This window comes from Cucurbita maxima, unplaced genomic scaffold (assembly GCF_002738345.1).
Source record: "Cucurbita maxima cultivar Rimu unplaced genomic scaffold, Cmax_1.0 Cma_Scf00022, whole genome shotgun sequence".
NCBI classification, from domain to species: Eukaryota; Viridiplantae; Streptophyta; class Magnoliopsida; order Cucurbitales; family Cucurbitaceae; genus Cucurbita; species Cucurbita maxima.
The window spans coordinates 2516407-2536426 of NW_019272038.1; the positions used below are offsets into that span (position 1 = coordinate 2516407).

Genomic DNA, 20020 nt, shown 5'->3' on the forward strand with positions numbered 1-20020 from the left:
GGCGGTTACGAATGATATCAGAGCTAGATACTGAGCAATGTGCCAGCGAGGACACTGGGTACCCAAAATGGGTGGATTGTGAGATCCCACATCGGTGTGTAAGGGAAACGAAGCATTTCTTGTAAGGGTGTGGAAACCTCTCCCTAATGGCCACGTTTTAAAACCTAAGGCTGACGACGATATGTAGCGTGCCAAACTGGACAATATCAGTTAACTGTGGGCTTGAACTATTACAAATGGTATCAGAACTAGACATTGAGTGGTGTGCCAGCAAGGACGCGTAGATTGTGAGATCTCACATAAGTTGGAGATGGAAACGAATCATCCCTTATAAAGGTGTGGAAATCTCTTCTTAGTAGACACGTTTAAAATATGAGGCTGACAACGATACATAACGGGCTAAAGTGAACAATATCCGCTAGCAGTGTACTTGGGCTGTTACAAATGGTATCAGAGCTAGACATCAGCGGTGTGTCAGCGAGAACGCTGGGTCCCCAAGAGGGGTGGATTGTGACATCAGCGGTGTGTCAGCAAGTACGTTGGGTCCCCATGAGGGGTGGATTGTGAGATTCCACATTAGTTGTAGAGGAGAACGAAGTATTCTTTCTAAGGATGTGGAAACCTCTCCCTAGTAAACGCATTTTAAAACTCAAGGCTGACGATGATACGTAACGGGTCAAAGCGGACAATATCTACTAGTCTAAAGAAGTCTACGAATATTATAGACAAGTTATACCGAAACGAGGTCTCTCTGTATGCACGCACTCACTCACTCGCTCACTCACGACTGCAACTGCAACCAAACCGAGTCGAGCGAGTCGAGTTTTTCATATAGAGTGAAGGATTGTGAGGTGAAATAGCAGGATGGGAGGCCCACAGGCTGGCTATATGAATAAGCATTATTGGAAACAGGAAGAAAAAGATCAAAAAGCAACTCAAAAAGTTGATCAAAATTGCAATGATTATCCCTCAGTCTCATCCTTTTCTCTTTTTTTATAACTCACTTTTTTTTTTTTTTTTTTTTGGATAGATGTGTTTGTGGAATATGTTTTACTATTTGGCTCGAGAAATAAAGAGAAGATATGTATTAACGAGATATACAACAACAAGAAGGAAAATGATTGAAGAGCGGAATCCTCGAAATTTAGAGACCTAAGTGAGCTACGTGTTACAGTGTGGGCAAGCGTGCCGAGACGAGTGTCTCGGGCGATTTCTTTTGAAATGGGTTTTTAAGGATAGTATCGGGCGGTACGTGTGTGCCAGTATTGCTCCCCAGCCTGCGTGTTGGAGGTTGCTACATACACTTGCTATCCGACACGGTATCCGTAAATGACATGACATGGACAGGGGAGGGCTAATGCATCGATAGAACTCGGATGGATGGATGTTTGGGAAGTATCGATGAGATGAGCGACACGCAGAGCCATTCTCGATGACATGACCGAGTAAGTTACGATGGCGGACGACACCCCGAGACTCGAGATGGTGTTAAGACATATGGGCCATGGTGCATTGAGAAACCTTGGCCCCAAGTAGAGGCAAGGTCAAGCCAAATGACTTGACCAAGTATAGAGGCAAGTCGAATGTGTCGCAGACGATTAAACATATATGCGCATGCGGTGTGTGTGGTCGAATAAGTTTAGATTCTGCACAAGCGATGTTCGATTGGCGAAGACAAACCTCTCCTAAGGTCCGACGAAGCTACAAAGTCGAGGCGAAAAATATATATGGGGCTTAGTTCCTCTTAAGGCTGGTCGTAAGCGTGTCAAGATCACGACGCCTCACCGTAAAAAATGTAGGACGTGACCATTGTTATTACTAAACTAACAGAAAGAAAAAAAGTGTATGCCACGTCATTCAACCAGAAAATTATTACCCAACTGTAAGAAAAAAAGGATAAAGTTATTGTGATTTTCGTACATCCAAAATTACTATAAAGTATTAACCCCAATCTTTCACCTTTTCCATTTACAATTTCCAATAAATATAAAACACCCAAATTATTTACCACTAAAATTATGAGTTCATATATATATATATATATATATATATATATATATATTTTTTTTTTTTCCAAGTATGTGAACTTATCATCCGCACATGTGTTTTAAAACCATAAAGCTGACAGCGATACGTAGCGAATCAAAGTGAACAATATCTACTAGCGATGGTTAATGAACATTAATCTTTACGATAACATAACAACGTAAATAAATTTTTACCTTTTTACTTTAATTTCAACTTAGAACCTCCGGAGATAAAATTACATTTTAATCAAAATTAAAATTATTTTTATAATTGAATATATTTGTAACAAAAAATAAAATATTAGAACATCTAAAGGCTAAAAATGTAATTAACAAAGTATAGAATTTAAGATAAAAATTAACCCACACCCATTAAAAATGAGAATCTTGCATGATTGTTCATATTAGTTAAGCCATAGCCACATCATTTCACCCACACAAAAAAGAAAAAATGGCATCATTAAAAGGGAAATGTCGAAAAAGCCCCTATAGTAATTTTTATTAATTATTATTTATCTTTTGAAAAATAGGTTATGTCTATTTTCAGTAGCTGTCCTCACTTCCAAATCCAGACAAAAAGGGATATTTATTTACCTTTTTGAGCGTGGAGTTATTATCACATGTAACCAAACCTACAGTATTGGATCTGTAGCCTTTTCTACTTTTAAATCTGACTCCTCTATTTATCAGATCTGAATCTTCGTATTTTTTGTACACGTGGCGGGATTCTCGCTAGCCACTTGTCCATTTTTTTTGTACTGTAAGGTACAATGTTCACAAATCATTCGCCCCGGATTGTCCCCGTGACCGTTTTTTTATTACCGAAACTACCCCGCCGCAGCCGGAACACGTGCTGTGAGGGTGTTAGTTGTAGTTTCACATTGGTTAACATCCATTTGATAATCTTTTGTTTATAGTTAAAAAAAAAAAAAATAAAATTAAAATTAAAAACTTGATTTTGTTGTTGGAATTTGGCTTGGAGGTTAAGGCTAGGGTGGTCAGGTCGAGGTTAGCATGGTTGCATTCAAACCTGAGTGGCAGGTGTTAGAGCTCGAGTATAAAGCCTGCAGGAAAAGCAACCCTTTTCAAAATTCAAAAGGAACTTAATAATCGATACATAATAGAAAACCTTCAAGAAGTTTTCAAATGTTGAAAACTTTGATGTGGAGGCTCTCATTCAATGAGCCTTGGTTTGAGGCTTAGGTCGACCCTAGGTTCAATTCTTCTTGAAGGGTCGCACTCAATGCTCCACGGCTGGTGTAGTCATAGTCTAGCCATTATATGAAAATATCTTAAATTTATTGGTTTCAAATTGTCTACGTGGCATTATAAATTTTATAAATTAAAATATTTAAAAAACTTTATCAAATAATAATGAAGTAATTCTGAACTTCAAAATCATAAATAATAATAATAATAAAATACGAAATTTCTTATTTAACCTAAAAATGTCTCATCGTTGGAGAGTATAGGTGGCCGATTAGGGGTACAATGGTCTTTTTGTTAATCGTGTTTAAATAATTGGACTAGACGACAAGCACCGGCTGGGGTAGTCCGACTCGGCCCGACAAAAATCATAAACCCGCAGATCCGGACACGTGGCGAAAAAAATTAGCAGACAAAAAGATCAGACTTCCCGTGGGGCCCAGAGCATATCCTGCCCAACCATAGTTGAAATTTTTTAACCATGGTTAGTGCGCCGCTTTTAATCTTTTTTAAAAAAATTTCTTGACCCCAAGAAAAAGAAAGTGACTCACAAATTTTAAATTTATGTCTCTTTCTTCAACCTCCGTCTCTCTCTCTTGTTCCTCTCAAGTGTGAACTGTGAAGTGGCCGCCGCCTCGAAAGGACCACAAATTTCCGGCCACACATCCGTCGATCGAGTTGATTTTTATTTTAACTTGAAAACTCAAACCAGATAATGCTCTGTTCATCTCTTAGTACTTCGATCTCCTACTACAGTTTTCTGAATCGATTAAATTAGGGCTTCAAATCATCCTCTAATGGTATCGGCAGAGAACAATTCTCCAACGGCGGCGCTTACGGCATCTTCCACGCAAGGAGTTGAACTCGAGAGCATGGACGCCGTGGCTCCGCTGAAGAAGAAGCGGAATCTACCAGGAATGCCAGATCCTACGGCGGAGGTGATAGCTCTGTCGCCGAAATCGCTTCTAGCTACGAACCGATTCGTGTGCGAGATCTGCAACAAAGGATTCCAGCGAGATCAGAACTTGCAGCTTCACCGACGCGGCCACAACTTGCCTTGGAAGCTCCGACAGCGGACGAGCAATGAGATTCGTAAACGAGTTTACGTCTGTCCGGAGGCGTCTTGTGTCCATCACAATCCGGCTAGGGCACTCGGCGATCTCACCGGTATCAAAAAGCACTACTCCAGAAAGCACTGTGAGAAAAAGTGGAAGTGCGAGCGGTGCTCGAAGAAGTACGCCGTTCAATCGGATTGGAAGGCGCATATGAAAACCTGCGGAACAAGAGAGTATAGATGCGATTGCGGAACTTTGTTTTCTAGGTATAAATTAATTCATCAAATCTTAAATTCCTCAAATCCTCTTCCACTTCCTTCTTTTATTATTTCTTAAACCTTATTAATTTTTTAAAGGAGAGATAGTTTCATCACGCATCGAGCCTTTTGCGACGCTTTGGTGTTCGCAAGCACGAATTCCAACGCGATGGTCCCCGCGGCAGCGGCAGTTGGTTCTTCGCCACCGGCGCCGCCACTGACGCCATCTACCACCGTGCTATCTCCTGCTCTGTCGATTCAAAGCTCAGGTAACATTAAATGCCCATTCTCATTCGGTTATTTTGTTCTTTGATTGCTAGATCTAGAAAAAGTTATAGGGCTGCCATACCGGTAAGAAATTTATCCATATTGATATAAGATATAAGGTCTTTGGAAGAAACTATAAAAATAAAATCAAGAGAGTTGATGTGGTTCACTGTTTTTCATTTGGAGTATTAAATTTGTCTGCATTTTGTTCTCTTTGCTGATTGTCGGTTTAAAAGCCATTAAAACTTTTGATTCACAGTTTAGGGATAGGAGGGATGAGCTCTCTCACTTAGACTCTAATGAATTAGGAAAAAGTACAGAGTGATAATAGGAATTTAGATAAAATATTGAATCATAAAGTGGTTAATTAGTGGCTAATTAGTGGGAAGGTTTTGTTCTTTTGAGATTTTCTAATACTAATTAGGAAAAAAGGCTTAATCATTGCTGTCATAATGTTCCCTCAACTGTTAAGGCACACACAATGCAGCATGGAGTTCTGTTTATCGTATGACTTTTCTGGTTGCAGAACCACCGGACAATCCCATCGGACCTCCGCCATTAACACCTCCAGTCACAGGCCTAACCTCACCCACCGCCTCCAACATAAACGGCTGTGGCATCAGTGGTGGTACAAGCGTTTTCGCTGGTGTATTTGCTTCTCCTCCTATTAGTGCCCAAAATCCACCCCATCAAATCACCACCTCCGGCAACCGGTCAGACGGCGTCAATAATCCCCAAACCACCGCCATTGAATCCACATCGCTCTCTCTCTCAATGTCTCTCTTCCTCTCCTGCACAGCCTCAGCCTCGGGCTCATCCCTCTTTCAGGAACATCCACCACATTACTCCTCATCACCCCAGCCCGCCGCCATGTCCGCCACCGCTTTACTACAGAAGGCTGCCCAAATGGGCGTCACCGCCTCCAACGCCGCCTCTTTTCTCCGAGGCTCCGGGCTCTCAATATCCCCGTCTCCCAGCCAAGCCACTTTTGCCTCCATGACGGCTGGGCTGGAACTTGGATTTGGAAACGAGCCTGCCACACGAGATCTCCTTGGACTTAGCATGGGCGGCGCAACCCCCGGCAGCGGTTTTTCGGGTCTTTTTACGTCCTTTGGTGAAGCTGCTGCACCTTACGGTGGCGGCGGCGGCGGCGGGAGTAATGGTTCGTAAAATCAACTGTTGTGTAATGTGTATAACAGCTGTTGTTTATTTTGGTGTACAGAAAACGAAGACATGCAGCTAGCTGCTGGGGTTACCACGTGGTACTACCATAATTCTTAAATTTTGTTTCATATATTGTCGAATAATTATATATTATGTCCCTTTTTCCATTAACTTATGCTTTTCTTGTCTTATTATTATTGAATTTTATTCTTAAAATAATTGTCATTATAATTCAACTCTTTTTTTAGTAAACCCAGTTTTTTTTTATTTTAATTTTATTTTCACTTATTTTTGTCAAATATTTAAGATAGAATCACTCAATTAAATACAACTTCAAAGACAGTCTCTGTTGAAACAAAGATTGAGCGTTCCAATCTGGGCCATTGCCTGGTCAGATTCCCACGTTGTATTCAGTGTGCTGAGCTGGCAATACCATCACTCCGATAGTTTGGTCAGCTTCACTTATTACGGTAGGTCCATTGTCCTCCACGTGGCGGTATACCTTAACTTGCGGGTCTGCTCAGCTACGTCATCGAAAGAGTACGTGGCGTCGTTTCGGTTTCTGGGCCTAAGGCCAGCTGACGTGGGAGACACTTGTAGCATTCTAAGTGGGCTTATATTATAGCTATTTTTAGAGCTAATTTAAAGAAAATGAAATATTAATGAAAACGTATATATATTATAATATAACATTTCTCAGATAAGCTTTCAGTTTTTTATTCAAAGTAATCTGTCTTTTAATTTATATTTATTTAAAATACAATTTTGTCCATCTAAATTTAATTTCTATATTTTTAATAAATCTTCTATTATTATCTTAAATTAATTTAATAATTACAAAATTTATCCAATACGAAAATTATGTTAAGATATAAGATATAATAGAATTAATCACATATAAATTATTAAACTAATTAGGACTCAATATATTTATAGTCATTCAATAATAAAAAAAATAATTTCTAATTATGATGTTTTTTTTTAATAATAAAGGCTAATTTTTCCTACTAAATTATTAAATATTTAAAAGTGTAAAGATTAAAACGGTAAAAACCAAAAATTTTGGACTAAATTATTATATTTATACAAATTTAAAATTAAAAAGATATATATATATATATATATATGGTTGATATGGATATATATTCCAAAGTATATAATATTCCTACATTAATTATTTTAAACTTTCAACCTTATATTATATATATATGTGTCACATTCAAATATTCATAATAAATAGCTTATTCGCCCTATTTTATTTTTCTCCCGAGTAAAGTTTTGATACAATAATTTGCGGGTTAATTTCATTTGCTATATTTATTCACGAGCTTGTAGAAAGCTCGTGTGTTGTGGCAACAACAGTATAAGATATAGATAAAATAAAGATACAATATTATTCTACGTGTTAATATTAATGAAATTTATAATAAGAAAAATCCATCTACTTTAAAAATCGGGAGGGTTCAAAATCTTTCTATCCTCCGAACCCTAAAATGTCAAAAACCCATCGTTAGTAGATATTAACACGTTACATATTGCCGTCAGCTTCACGGTTTTTAAAACGCATGTGTTAGGGAGAAGTTTCTACACCCTAATGCTGTGTCGGTGAAACCAACTTCTTGAGTTGTGAGCAAAGAAGAGAGACACAGAGACTTGAGCCGGGGCATAGTTAAGCGAGTCCCGAGTGACTACGAGCGATACGATACTCGAGACGATCGAGAAATTATAGGATTTAAAAATAAAAAAAATGTAAAAAAAATGGAATGAAAAAGAAAAAGAAGAAATGGATGAATGGCCAAAAAGGAGGAGAAGGAGAAGCAGAGCACGTGGTGGGAAGAGAGAAGGGTTTGGAAAGGGCAAAACAATGACACGAACTTCCACTGTATCATCTTCTTGCTCTTAGCTTCGCCATTATTCAATCTCCGCTCTACTTTTCGCCACTTTCTTCCCTTTCCCACTCCCACAATTCACCCATTTCAACCCTTTGACGCGCACACACACAGCGAGAGGCGGCCAAACGAGGATTTTCAGCCTTGTTTCTGGTCCCTCTCCTTCCCTTTTCCCCCTCCACTGTTTCTGCGTTTCATTCTTCCACTTCTTCATCTTTCTGGGTTTCCTTTTTGGTTTTAATGCCCTCTCGCCGAGGCTGCTGCGTCATTTCGATTCCTTTTCTTGGATCCTCTTGAATCCGTGAGTTTTCTTGTTCGATTCACCTCCCATTTGCGTTTTTGTTGTTTTTTGCGATGTTTCTGAACTGGCTTTTCTTGTTTGATGTCTGTGGATGTTGAAGTCTTCGGGTTTTCTTGGTTTGTGAGATATAAGAACTCGTGGATGTTGAATTGTTTGTTTGTTTTTTGTGTTTTTGCTATTGAATCTGTGTATTATCGTCCCTTGGTTCCTTATCTTGATTTGTAATGATTGGGGTCTGTAACGCTCTAGCAGAAATCATGGTTTCCCGTTTTGGAGTTTCCTTTTCTGGTTTGGTTATTGTCATTCAGATCTGAGTTCAATTTTACAATTATTTTCTTCTTGAATTGCTTACTGTAACCGTTCAATTCCTGGATTGAAGAACGTGCTGCCGGTTCTACCAAATGCCTAATGATTGATTGCTTTGTTGTTGATTTCCCGAGGCACATTTGCTCGTTGGAAATCTTTCATGATATTGCTCCTTTAATTTGAAGAACCAAGTTCTGCTACTTTATTGGGATCTCGTCTCCTTCCAGTGATAACCATTGGGGAATTTTCATGTACTAGTTCAAGGTTTTATGTAATTTCGGTTTGATTTTGAAAATTTTGGACTGGAGGCACAATATGTTTGCTTTGATAGTGTCAACAATGTGGGAATCTTAGCTTTTAGGAGTGTTGATAATAAATTCCTGTCGGATGTGTATTTGTCGGGTTGTCCATCTAAACCTGAGGCTGTTCAATAGATGCAATAACAAAACTTCGTATGAAAATATTTCGAGAAATCTATGAAGATCGAATTAAGGGGAGAACTTAGCTGGTTCGTAAATGCACCACAACTTTGTTTTCTATATCCATTTATATTTTTTTGGATTTCCTTGAACTTTGATCAAAACGTTGCGTTGACTGGATATGTGAACTGGCTTGATCTGCGTGTTGAGCTAAAAGCATTAAGCTGATCAGGTGTTCTTGTTCCATGTCTTGGTAATGGTTGTAAGATCTATTTAGATTTTGGATATGGAAATGAAAGCACTGTCAATTGTTTAAGTTATTAGCCTCCTCTAGTGTAATGGGGTAAGGGAACTAACATATCTTCTTTATATAGTAAAGAATTAAAGTATAAAATGAATGAAGAAGTCATAATGACGATCTGGCTTTTTTGAAAATAACTATTATTTATTATAATCATTAGGTACTAGCCCAAGCTCACCGCTATTAGATATTGTCTTCTTTAGGCTTTCCCTTTCCGGCTTCCCCTCAAGGTTTTTAAAACGCATCTGCTAGGGAGAGGTTTCCACACCTTTATAAAAAATGCTTTGTTTCCCTCTCCAACTGATGTAGAATCTCACAATCCACCCCCTTTGAGACCCAGCGTCCTCATTGGCACTCGTTCCTCGCTCCAATCGATGTGAGATCTCACACATTATCTTTTTAGATTTGGAATTGTGATAAGATTGTAAGGTTAAAGAGTTAAGTAATCATTATTTACAAGTTTGTATCAACTGAAGAACAGATTCAATCTTTTTCCAAAATTAGGCTAACAAAATGAGGGGGAACTATTTCTAGAAAACAATGAACTCAGCAACTTTCCTGTCATTTTATCTATAGCAATTCCATCAGATTCTGCTAGCGTCTTAGCACATTCATGGCGGGGTGCTCGAGTAAGATAGAGAGTAATCACATAAAGTTGAAACTTGCACAGTTTTTACTCTTTCCAAAATTGAGGGGTGAAGATATTTTCATATATTAGGCCAAAGTTCATCAGCCATCTGAAAATGATATCATGAATCTATCATTGTCTTCGGACATCCCCATATCGGTTATTTATTCGCTTCTGTCCATATAACAGGTTGCAGAAGGGCATCAGCTGAATTCAAGGTTTTCTTTGTCAACAAAATGAAAATGAAGCTTGGATCCAAGAAATGGAAATCCATCGTCCCTCGTTTTAAAGGAAAATCATCAGCTCCCTCGTTTTCTCTAGTTTCCAAATCTAAGTCGGTTAAATATTGTCCAGACAAAATGCCGGTCTATCTAAACGTGTACGATTTAACCCCGATGAATGGTTATGTCTATTGGGCAGGCCTTGGTATCTTTCACTCTGGTGTAGAAGGTAATGTCACAAACTTATCTTACAAGACCATCTTTGATCTGAATTTAGAAAGTTTGTAATGCATTTTATTCCTTTCTGAGAGTAAAATGTATGCATTGTGCAGTCCATGGGGTAGAATATGCATTTGGAGCTCATGACTATCCAACCAGTGGCGTTTTTGAAGTTGAACCTCGACAATGCCCCGGCTTCAAATTCAGGAGGTCAATATTGATTGGCTCGACCTGCCTCAATCGTCATGAAGTCAGAGAGTTCATGGAGCAACGCTCTTCGAGCTACCATGGTGATACATATCACCTCATCGTCAAGAATTGTAATCATTTCTGCAAGGACGTCTGTCATCAGTTGACTGGGAAATCAATTCCGAAATGGGTAAATCGACTCGCTAAAATAGGTACCTCTTCTGTTCCATTCCCTCTTAGAAGTGATTTTCCAGCTGAATCCGATCATCTAAATGCTCGTTCTATCGATTTGATTCCAAAAAGTTTCCAGCTACAATACAATTTTCCTTAGTTATAAGAACCTAACATCTAACATATCCTGTTCTATAGTCTCTGATTTTCTTGTTTGGCTAGCTTCCATCATCCTACTATTTATTTTGCAAGTTTAATAAAGGATGAACATTACAGGTTCCGTTTGTAATTGCATACTTCCCGACTCCCTTAGGATATCTGCCGTAAGACACGATCCCACGTACCCACCATATGAGACCGAGAGGACGAAGCTGAGGAATGCTTCCAGTTGCTTGTCTACTATATCAAGTCAGCAGAAGCAGCTGTCTTCATCTTCATTGTTTCTACGGTCGCCATCGAAAGGCTGGGAATTGAAGAAGCCGAACGGCGATCCCCCTCATGCCTCAAAGGATAGGTGAGATTATTTGATTGTGTTATAAGTATGTTTTCTTGGAAGAGAAGGGAAAGTTATTATTATTTCGATTTCACATAATTTGTTGGGAGATAGGTTGGTGAGTATATTATGGTGGAAAATCTCTATTAGATAACAAACCATTAGCCTTGCAGTGTAAATGTATGTCTGTTTCTGGATCGTATCAATGAATGGTCCTTACCATGCAGCTCTCTGTCATTTCAAGCTACCCCCAACCCTCAAAAGGTAAGTGTCTAAAACTATGGATACTCATATCCGTTCTCTGAATTTCCTGGCCTTTTAAGTGAATTCTGTATGGCTTTTACCATTAATTTTGTATGACATAGCTAACTGGTACTGTGATGCACATGAATGACAGAGAAAAGTAGACAAATAGACAAAATATAGCGACAAAGCATAAGATTTGTTATGTTGGGCTGCTTTATTTTGTCTACTAGTTCTTCCTTTGTCATTTGTTATGTTGTACCAATATTCGATTCATCGTTTTAGTTAATGATGTTGATAGCAATTATGTAGAATCATGATTTAAAGTTACGAGTATAATTTGAAGTTTAAGTTCGAGAGTATAGGGTCAAGATAGGAGTTTTTTCGAGGAAAAAAAACCCTTTTGTAGTAGTTCACGAGGGGTGGGGATTAGAATATCTGACCGTTATAGATGTTTGTTGACTTGTAACTCTCTATTCTACTTTGCAATGAGTTTTCTTTGTGTTTGTGAAATTATAACGACCTTTGTTTGATTTATTTTCGTGAAGACATTCATCTTCTAAGAAGTAGTTATCTATATAGTACTTATCCATTCTAAAAAAATGCGAAGTGTTTGACCATTGTGACCAACTTATTTCATGTTTATGGATTCAAACCAACAATCAATAATGAGAATGTACATAATCGAGCTCGGTTATGCTATTAAAAGATTTCTTCTAAGCCTACCTTTTCTGTAGATCTTTACAAAGATTTCTTACCTTTTCGGTAGATCTTTACGACTCACAAATTCATTGTAGGAGGTTTCCATTTTCTTGTTTACAGGGTAAACTATAAGCTGGACGTCGTCATTCACTAATGGTCACTGCTCTTAAATCAACAAGCTCAAGGGATAGAATTTTTTTGGAGATAATACCACTTGGGATTACTCTTTTATTGGCTACTGTTTGTGTGGTATGTCAATAATTTAGAAAGAAAAAAAGGAAAAGAAGGGAAAATCTCGTGTCCCCAACATCTGGCTCTGCCTATTTGTTTGTAAGTGGGACCTCACAACTCACAGGCATCCCAAGGCCAATGGGAGAATCCAATGCGAGTGTGCCCTGATTTTGATTGGTATCGTCCAAGGGCCCTTGTCCTTTTCAACTGCAAGCCAATTTATACAGGCAAATTGATAACATGGGGTAGCTATGGCAATCATGGAAAAACTTGAAGCCAATGTATAACCAATAGCTAAATGACTACAGCAAATCTTCCCTCATCTTACAGATTCTTTTAGTTTGAATTTCCATCCACCAATAGTATCTGTCATATATAGTATTCAAAAAGAATAAAAAAAAAAAAAAAAAAAAAGAGCATGATAAGAGGAAGTGGGCATGAGATCTTGATAAGGTACATTTGGCTTGATCTTCAAGCTATGATTTCCTTTGCTACTATCATTACCTATTGGTAAATAAATAACAATAGTATTCATTATAATGTCTAGAGGAAAGAATAAGAAATACGATATCTCTACCGGAGAAAAGGGTCGAAACCCGACGATGATATTTGCAGGCAGCAGCATTCCATGAACATAAACCACTTGTAACAGAAGCTCAGCCTGCAGGATGTCATGACTCTAAAGCAAATTATGATGAGATTCACATATGAATAGGAATCCTCAGCAAAATTGTAAGTCCTAAACGTGTCGAGACTCACGTGGATGCACACAAGCTACTCGGGAAAATTGACAATCCCAAGAAAACAAAATCATACAAATAAGTTTATTTGAGACGACATATTAGTTAATGAATGCTTGCACACGGTGATGGTGGTGGATGTGGTGTTTTCCATATAATTATCATCTACAAGAATTTACAGATGACATCCCAAATTAGCATTGGCGTGGTATACCTGCAGGAACACCAAAGAGACACCTCAGACATGTTCAATTCTGTCGACTCTTTTTCATTTTCATTCCCAAAATAAAAAGTTTAATCCAGGCCTCAACATGTTACATCATGCTTAGGCCCCAACAGAAACTCGCCTCCGCACTAAATGAAAAAACTACACTCAAATATTATTATGTTTGTTGTGAAATACAGGCCAAGAAACGCACTCTAGTAGTTTTTAGCATAGATGGGTGGGTGCGTGCGTAACTGCCCCCCATCATAACAGTGCATAAACCTGGACAAACTAAAACTAAACTGGAACTAGTAAATTCAGTCGTCTTTCTGATGCAAAACACTACGGATGTTATTATTACCATTCAGAGCAGCAAGATAAACACGCTTCTCTGGGAGCCCAATATCCGAAAGCAGCATATTTCCCTGCACAAGAGAACAGTTGCCATAACTTATCCACATACATCACATTCAGATAGGGCGTTGAAATATTTAAAAGGGATTCAGAAAGGTCTCGAAGTTTTCGTCATTGTCCTCGTTGCCTTTTAAGAGGCATGTTTAATTAAAATCTCTGATCACTCTCCTATATGAATATGGTGCAACGAAAGAGAAATCATACCTCTTTGGCCATAAACCTTCTGATATTATTAGCATAAAGCTTAGGATCATCCTTTTCTTCCTGTGATGGGACGTAGACAGGCAGTCTTATTACCTCCAAGTGATTTACAAATTGACAGAGAAGAAGTAAAAAATGACGCCCCTGCGAATAGCAATTCAAACATATCTTAAAGTGGGGTCTTGAAACCTTTACAGTATAAGAATTGCAACCACAAACGAGTTGGTTCAACAATTTTAAGTAAAAGCAACAAACTCATACAAGGATATGGGTTCAAACCATGTAGCTACTGCTAAAAATGTTCAATAGTTAGAAATTACAACATCAAAAGTAAAGTAATAAGGTTAAGTAGTTATCTTGTGGGATTAGTTAGGTGGTAAACACTCATGGTTATCCTGACAAGAGGGAAAAAATTAATTGTAAGCCATTAGTAATTTAGATTAAAAGATAGATCATTTTTATACCACTCAAGCTTCTAAATGTTCCAACTACCAATTGAACTTGCAATAGTTTACTACTAAAAAATTCATTGAAAACTTCTTACACCATTATACCAGAGTCTGGTAGTTAGATCATAAGAACTGTAGGCCTTACGAGAAACTTCACAATCAGAATATTTAACAGATATACTCAATGAATTATAGCATTTAAGAAAATAGTACTGCACCACCCAAATGGATGATGTTACTTTCACTTAACTAATTCTCTTTAAAATATTTTACGAAAAAAACTTCAAAGGAAAAAGTAAAATAAAATAGAAAGCCTTACTCCAGACATTGATTCCCAGGCCAAACTAAATCTCTGATACGGATATCTTAAAATCAATGGAAGAACAGGAGCTTTCGACAAAAATGCCCCCGTTTTAAATGGTAGGAGATACTCCCCATTGGTAGTTGTTCCTTCTGTAGAAGAAATAACAACAAATAAATCAACTTGGACAATTAATAAACACATGCAAAAATGCTAATATAACTTTATCGGTGTTCATATTCTTTTATTGCTAAATAAAACACGAACTTTTTTATTAGCTTGAAAGCTCACCTTTCAAGATAATTATTACTCTTTAGCAGTGATAATTGGCAATTTTTAATAACCATCATTCAAATCAGTGCATCTTTATATTTAATTCTAAATTTTAAAATGGGAGATATTGGAGATTTGTTTTTAAGTTTCATCACTCTTATATTAAAATATTCTACTCTTACTAAAAAATTTACATCTATCTTGCTCACTAATTTTGCATGTCAATTTCTGAGGAAACCTACATTTTAATCATTCCATAAAAAATCAGACGCCAAAAGAATAAGGCTTTTTGCCCCAGCAGTTCTTATCCCCTCATGTACAAAATTATAGCCGAAGTTTTGGCTGAAGAGCTCAAAAAACTCTCCCCTTCATTTCCTCTTCCCAATGTCCTTTCATGGAAGAGAAACAAATTAATGATTCTTGTCTAGTGGCTAACGATCTTATTGATGATTTAGTTAAGAATAAAAAAGGACCTTGGTTTCAAGTTTGACCTTGACAGAGTTGATAGAACTTCCTTTTTGCAATTTTGGAGACCAAAAGGTCTTAGGAAATGGACTCTCACCATCAAGAGCAAATCAAAAGAGAACATTCTTGCTTCAAGAGGATCCATATCCCCCTTCCCTTTGCTGTTGCTTTAATGTGGGAATACAATGTTGTCTAGATTTCTCACCTCCAATTTGCTGATGACAAATTTTAGGAGTTTTTGGATCTAAACAGAACCATCTCTAAAACAAAGCTCACTGGTTGTTCCTAATAAACCCTTGCCCACATGTTTAATTGCTTTGGTTGTCCATGGAGGAGTGGCCCTGTTCTTATTGAGGCTTATGTCTAAATGTCAACCCTCCCAAAGCTTTAGGAAATTGATCATTGAAAGAATTATTTGCAAGCTTGATATGTGGAAGAAAACTCTTCTCCCGTAAGAGAAGTAAGCTCACCCTTATCCAAGCCATCCTCCCAATCTTCTAGCCTTACCAAACGTTTCTTCTCAAAATGCCAAGCACTGTTAGAAAGATCCTAAAGAACAACCGCATATAAAGGTGGCTTCCATCTTATTCTTTGGCATAAAGTTTGGCCTCCCTATCTCTCAAGAGGGCGTCAAAACTGGAAACAATGAAAACAAGAATTTGGCTCTCTTCTCTAAATGAATTTGGAGATTTCCATGAAGGAAGTCTTCCTTTGGCACAAACTTATTGCTCTGAAGTATGGCAGTGAAAAAAAAATGGTTGGAGGACTTCTTTCACCCCCAACATAAAATATAGAGGCCCTCCAAAAATTTCCTTCATCCTGGAAAACGGAAACGAAGTAGGATTTAGGAAGATAGTTGGATAAGAATTTAGGAAGATAGTTGGATAAGAATTTAGGAAGATATTTGGGTAAGAATTTAGGAAGATAGTTGGTGGGCTCCTGCCCTCTTTCAGCGTCTTTCCCAAGACTTTATAATCTCTCTAATCGGAAAAAAACTCGGCACCGACCAAATCTGAAACAACCACTTGGGCAAGAATTTTAGCCTTAGAATAGATCTTCACGACCTTGAAGTCCAAGAATGGGTCCCTCTCAGATGATAGCTGGTCTTGAAATTAACTTTCAGGCACAGGCAACTCCTTTAGCAAGTCTTCAATAAGGATCTCCCCATTCTCAACCTAAATCACTGCAAAGCTATTTGAAAAGGCCTTTGCCAAAAGGGTGGAGGTATCTGTTTGGGGAGCTCTCTCTTGGTTGCATAAACAATCAAGACAAGATTCAAGTACGTGCAGAACATCAACACCACCTCATTTTTCACTTTCCCTAGAGCTTGGAACTTCTGGAAAGCTATCTTTGGAACCTTCAATTGGCCTACTCCGAAAAAATGACACTGACTCTTATTTTGGAAGGGCATCCATTTGAAAAGGAAGTCAAGATTTTGTGACTCACTTTCATCAGAATTTTTTTATGGACCTTATGACTTAGAAATAGTAGAGTTTGTCTATACTAAGAGATTGCTTTTAGCTTTTTAATCTCTCATTTTTGGCCACTAGGTGCAAGTGAAATAATTCCTTCGGTAACTACTCTATTAATACATTTTACCCTTGGAAGGACTCTCCCCTTGTTGTTCCGTGTCATTAAATCTATTAAATTCTCATAATTTATTTTATTTTATTTGTAAGAAAAAAGTAATTTGCAGGGCTAAATAAAAGAATTATTATTTTTTAAAATAGTTATTAGTAAGGTAAAAGTAAACCTTGCTTATATAACAAAACCAAGACTCCTCAATTATCAAAGTACGATAAGTTCAGGCATTTTGATTCTCTTAGGTTAAAGGGGCAAGCATAGAAGATGACATTAAGAAACCTGGAAAAAGCATCATCATGGGAGCAGAGCTATTCTTCACAGCTTCTCGAATTCTTTCACTCACAACACCTATAAACAACAGTGTAATAAGTATCTGGAGACCAGATGCAGAATTAAAGATGAACATTAGTTGAGAAACATTTTGCGGGACTAATATCCTCAATTGAACTCTAATGCAACGATCATGCAATATTGAGAATTTGCAGTAAGATTGTGTAAACGATGATGGTTTCCTATGTTATCTTGAAACACTTCACTAGCCCAAATGAGTGACTATATAGCCAATAGTATGAATGAGTCTCTCTAAATAAGTTTCAAAAAGCAACAACAGTCAAAAGAAAATGTCAAAGATGATTGACAGTGAGAGCACGACGCACCTGAAACACCCTTGGATTCAGTTGTCTTTGACTCCCGTTGAACATAGACACAGCCAAGGCACTTGCTGTCACAAACAACAACACCTAAACTTAAGGGCTATAAAACATCAAACAGGGCTAAATTTTTGGATTCTCCTCTAAATTTTAAAGCTCAATCGATTCAATGAAACAAATATTTGGAAACTAGAGATTGGAAGAAACTAGAGATTGGAAGATGTACCCAAAAGAGAAAAATTCTTACCTGATAATACCAACTAGAGGAAGTTTAGCCACTGATCTCTTCAGCCAAAAAGAAAAAAGAAAAAAGAAGAAAAATTGAGGATCAGAAAAGCCAACCCAAAGATGAACTAAACTGTAAAGTCATACATATTGTCAGTATAATTATGACAAAATTTGTTTGAACAAACCTTAGCAACAAAGCTGGGAAAGGAAGAAGACATATGATACAAAATATCCAAATATGATACATGGTTGCTGATGATAACCCCCGGTCTTTCAGATTCTTGGGAATTCTCTTGCCCCTCGTTCTAAACATCAAAGAAGAGGTAAAAAAAAAATTAACAATGAACACCAAAACAAGCTCAAAGATCAAGAGGTGAAGATAAGTATGAACTGATGAGGCATACGAGAAAGCAGAACCGAACAATGGCGGAGTCTCAACTTGGAAAATATAAAAGCACACCTCGTTAGTTGACTTGTTCTCATTCGGCGGGATTCGATTAACTTCCGAAATCCAATAAAACCCTAACACGAATAACATAGCTCTGGACACGAATCTTCCAGACCAAACAATCACGGACCTCCTCCATCCCATCATATGCGCGTAATCCTCCTGCTCATCCGCCTCCCTATTTGGATCATAAAACAACGTACAAATTCTGCAAATCATGTAATAGAGAAACAGCAAACTCATTCCAAAAACCACTCGTATGGGAACGATCGTAACGAGCGCCATTCCGAGCAGCACCTTCTCCATCCACGGAAGCTCCCCTCGGCCCATGGTGCCGTAAGCATCTCGACGTGAAAACGGAGCATATTTGAGGTGTGTATCGTCGGAATCCTGGTCGGCGACGGCGCCAGAATCGGAGTTCAACAATGGGCGATCATCCCTGGCAGAGGATTCATCAGATGCGTTGGATTGGGGTGGGTCGAACCTCAATTGCTGGAGCTCGGACGCCATTTTCCCTCCCCCAAAAACGCGAAATCGTTCCGATAAAGCTTTTCTTTGGTTCGCTTTGCTAAGCTCCTCAAGAACTCAAGACTACGATTGCGTCGCCACAGCGATTTTCTTTTTTCTCTTTTTTTTTTTTAATTCTTAATTCGCCAAATTATTAAATTATTAAATTATTATAATATTTTTTGCTTTTTTAATTTTTTTTTTCCAGAGTTTATCTTATTAAATTAAAAACTAATTTTGAAAACCATTTTATTTTCTATTTTTGGCATTTCGTTTTTTTCTTTCATCTTTTTAAAGAAAATAATTAACTTTTTAATCAAATTTTAAAACAAGACAAACAGAAAAAAAAAAATGTAAACAATTATTGGTTTAATTTATAAAAATTAAATATTAGTCTTAAATTATTAAAATTTAGCTATTTTTATAATAATATTTAATAAATAAAACTATTATTATTATTTAAAATTATTGAGATCTACAGTGAAGACTTTTCGACCAGCCCTCGCAATCTTACTGGAAAAATACTTAATTAATTAACGTTTGGGCCCACTGTTTGAGCTTCGATTGGGTGCGGCAGCATTCACAGTTAGAATGTGAGCCTGACGCTGTTCTGACCGTTTGATTTTAATCGTGTGCATCAATTGATTTTTAGTTTTTTTTATCAATATATAATTGTATTTTAATTTCTTTCTTGCTATTTTACAATTTCTTTATTATTATATTTATCATATCTCATATTTTTTCTATTATTATTTTTAGTCTCCCCTCATTTAGTTTAATTTGTCGTAATACATAATTTTATACATATTATATAAATTAGTTTTTATTATTTTATTAATAATGTATTATACTTATATAAGATTTATATATTCATAATATACTTATTATTAATAAATGTAAATTAAATTAAAATTTAATTAGTTAAAAAGATTTTAAAATTTTTACTAATGAAAACTGCTCAAATCCAATGCCCTGAAAATCTAAGGATTCCTCCACGGTTCGTTCACAGAAGGTGGTAAGTAATGAAAACTGCTCGAATCCAATGCCCTGAAAATCTAAGGATTCCTCCACGGTTCGTTCACAGAAGGTAAGTCAAAGCCTAAAAGGCGTAGTCAATGGACAATAGGTGAATATTCCTATACTACCCCTTGTTGGTCCCGAGGGACAGAAGAGGTTAGATTAGCCAAAAGATGGTTATCGGTTCAAGGACGCAAAAGTGTCCCTGTTTTTTCAGGGTAAGGGGTAGAGAAAATATTTTGAGCCAAT

At 37.3% G+C, this 20020-nt stretch overlaps 3 protein-coding genes across 7 annotated transcripts; 2 read left to right on the forward strand and 1 right to left on the reverse strand.

Annotated features, from left to right (window-relative positions):
• The first annotated feature begins 3779 nt into the window (after positions 1–3779).
• LOC111495947 (protein indeterminate-domain 1-like) lies at positions 3780–6151 on the forward strand. Its single transcript, XM_023146137.1, has 3 exons — positions 3780–4554; positions 4645–4814; positions 5339–6151. Exons 1-3 carry the CDS (start codon positions 4031–4033, stop codon positions 5980–5982), a joined length of 1338 nt encoding a protein of 445 aa, XP_023001905.1. The 5' UTR covers positions 3780–4030; the 3' UTR covers positions 5983–6151.
• A 1635-nt stretch (positions 6152–7786) lies between these two features.
• On the forward strand, positions 7787–20005 carry LOC111495949 (deSI-like protein At4g17486). Of its 4 annotated transcripts, XM_023146142.1 has the most exons (7): positions 7787–8166; positions 10010–10270; positions 10374–10661; positions 10897–11134; positions 11287–11377; positions 12179–12214; positions 19995–20005. In XM_023146142.1, exons 2-6 carry the CDS (start codon positions 10057–10059, stop codon positions 12188–12190), a joined length of 843 nt encoding a protein of 280 aa, XP_023001910.1. In that variant the 5' UTR covers positions 7787–8166; positions 10010–10056; the 3' UTR covers positions 12191–12214; positions 19995–20005. The 4 variants fall into 4 exon arrangements, with proteins under 4 accessions (XP_023001910.1, XP_023001909.1, XP_023001912.1 ...); XM_023146141.1 differs by lacking the exon at positions 19995–20005 and having other exon boundaries at positions 12179–12681; XM_023146144.1 differs by lacking the exon at positions 11287–11377 and having other exon boundaries at positions 7789–8166.
• LOC111495948 (lysophospholipid acyltransferase LPEAT1-like) lies at positions 12860–18875 on the reverse strand. 2 transcript variants are annotated; one of them, XM_023146140.1, is made up of 9 exons: positions 18260–18875; positions 17985–18104; positions 17819–17856; positions 17578–17642; positions 17201–17269; positions 14618–14751; positions 13853–13993; positions 13596–13659; positions 12860–13243 (listed from the first exon to the last, which is right to left on the reverse strand). In XM_023146140.1, the coding sequence occupies exons 1-9, from the start codon at positions 18755–18757 to the stop codon at positions 13224–13226; spliced, it is 1149 nt and encodes a 382-aa protein (XP_023001908.1). In that variant the 5' UTR covers positions 18758–18875; the 3' UTR covers positions 12860–13223. The 2 variants fall into 2 exon arrangements, with proteins under 2 accessions (XP_023001908.1, XP_023001907.1); XM_023146139.1 differs by lacking the exon at positions 12860–13243 and having other exon boundaries at positions 13275–13659; positions 18260–18874.
• Positions 20006–20020: the final 15 nt, after the last annotated feature.

What these genes read in the sequence shown, in the direction of transcription:
- LOC111495947 (XM_023146137.1), top strand. Translation starts at nt 4,031, where the DNA reads ATGGTATCGGCAGAGAACAATTCTCCAACGGCGGCGCTTACGGCATCT. An exon ending in TGCGGAACTTTGTTTTCTAG is followed by an intron (nt 4,555 to 4,644) that starts GTATAAATTAAT and finishes AATTTTTTAAAG; the next exon opens with GAGAGATAGTTTCATCACGC. An exon ending in TCTGTCGATTCAAAGCTCAG is followed by an intron (nt 4,815 to 5,338) that starts GTAACATTAAAT and finishes TTCTGGTTGCAG; the next exon opens with AACCACCGGACAATCCCATC.
- LOC111495949 (XM_023146142.1), top strand. Translation starts at nt 10,057, where the DNA reads ATGAAAATGAAGCTTGGATCCAAGAAATGGAAATCCATCGTCCCTCGT. An exon ending in CTTTCACTCTGGTGTAGAAG is followed by an intron (nt 10,271 to 10,373) that starts GTAATGTCACAA and finishes TGCATTGTGCAG; the next exon opens with TCCATGGGGTAGAATATGCA. An exon ending in CCTCATGCCTCAAAGGATAG is followed by an intron (nt 11,135 to 11,286) that starts GTGAGATTATTT and finishes TTAGCCTTGCAG; the next exon opens with TGTAAATGTATGTCTGTTTC.
- LOC111495948 (XM_023146139.1), bottom strand. Translation starts at nt 18,757, where the DNA reads ATGGCGTCCGAGCTCCAGCAATTGAGGTTCGACCCACCCCAATCCAAC. An exon ending in CCTGGGAATCAATGTCTGGA is followed by an intron (nt 13,994 to 14,617) that starts GTAAGGCTTTCT and finishes TGCTATTCGCAG; the next exon opens with GGGCGTCATTTTTTACTTCT. An exon ending in GAAGGTTTATGGCCAAAGAG is followed by an intron (nt 13,660 to 13,852) that starts GTATGATTTCTC and finishes TCTCTTGTGCAG; the next exon opens with GGAAATATGCTGCTTTCGGA.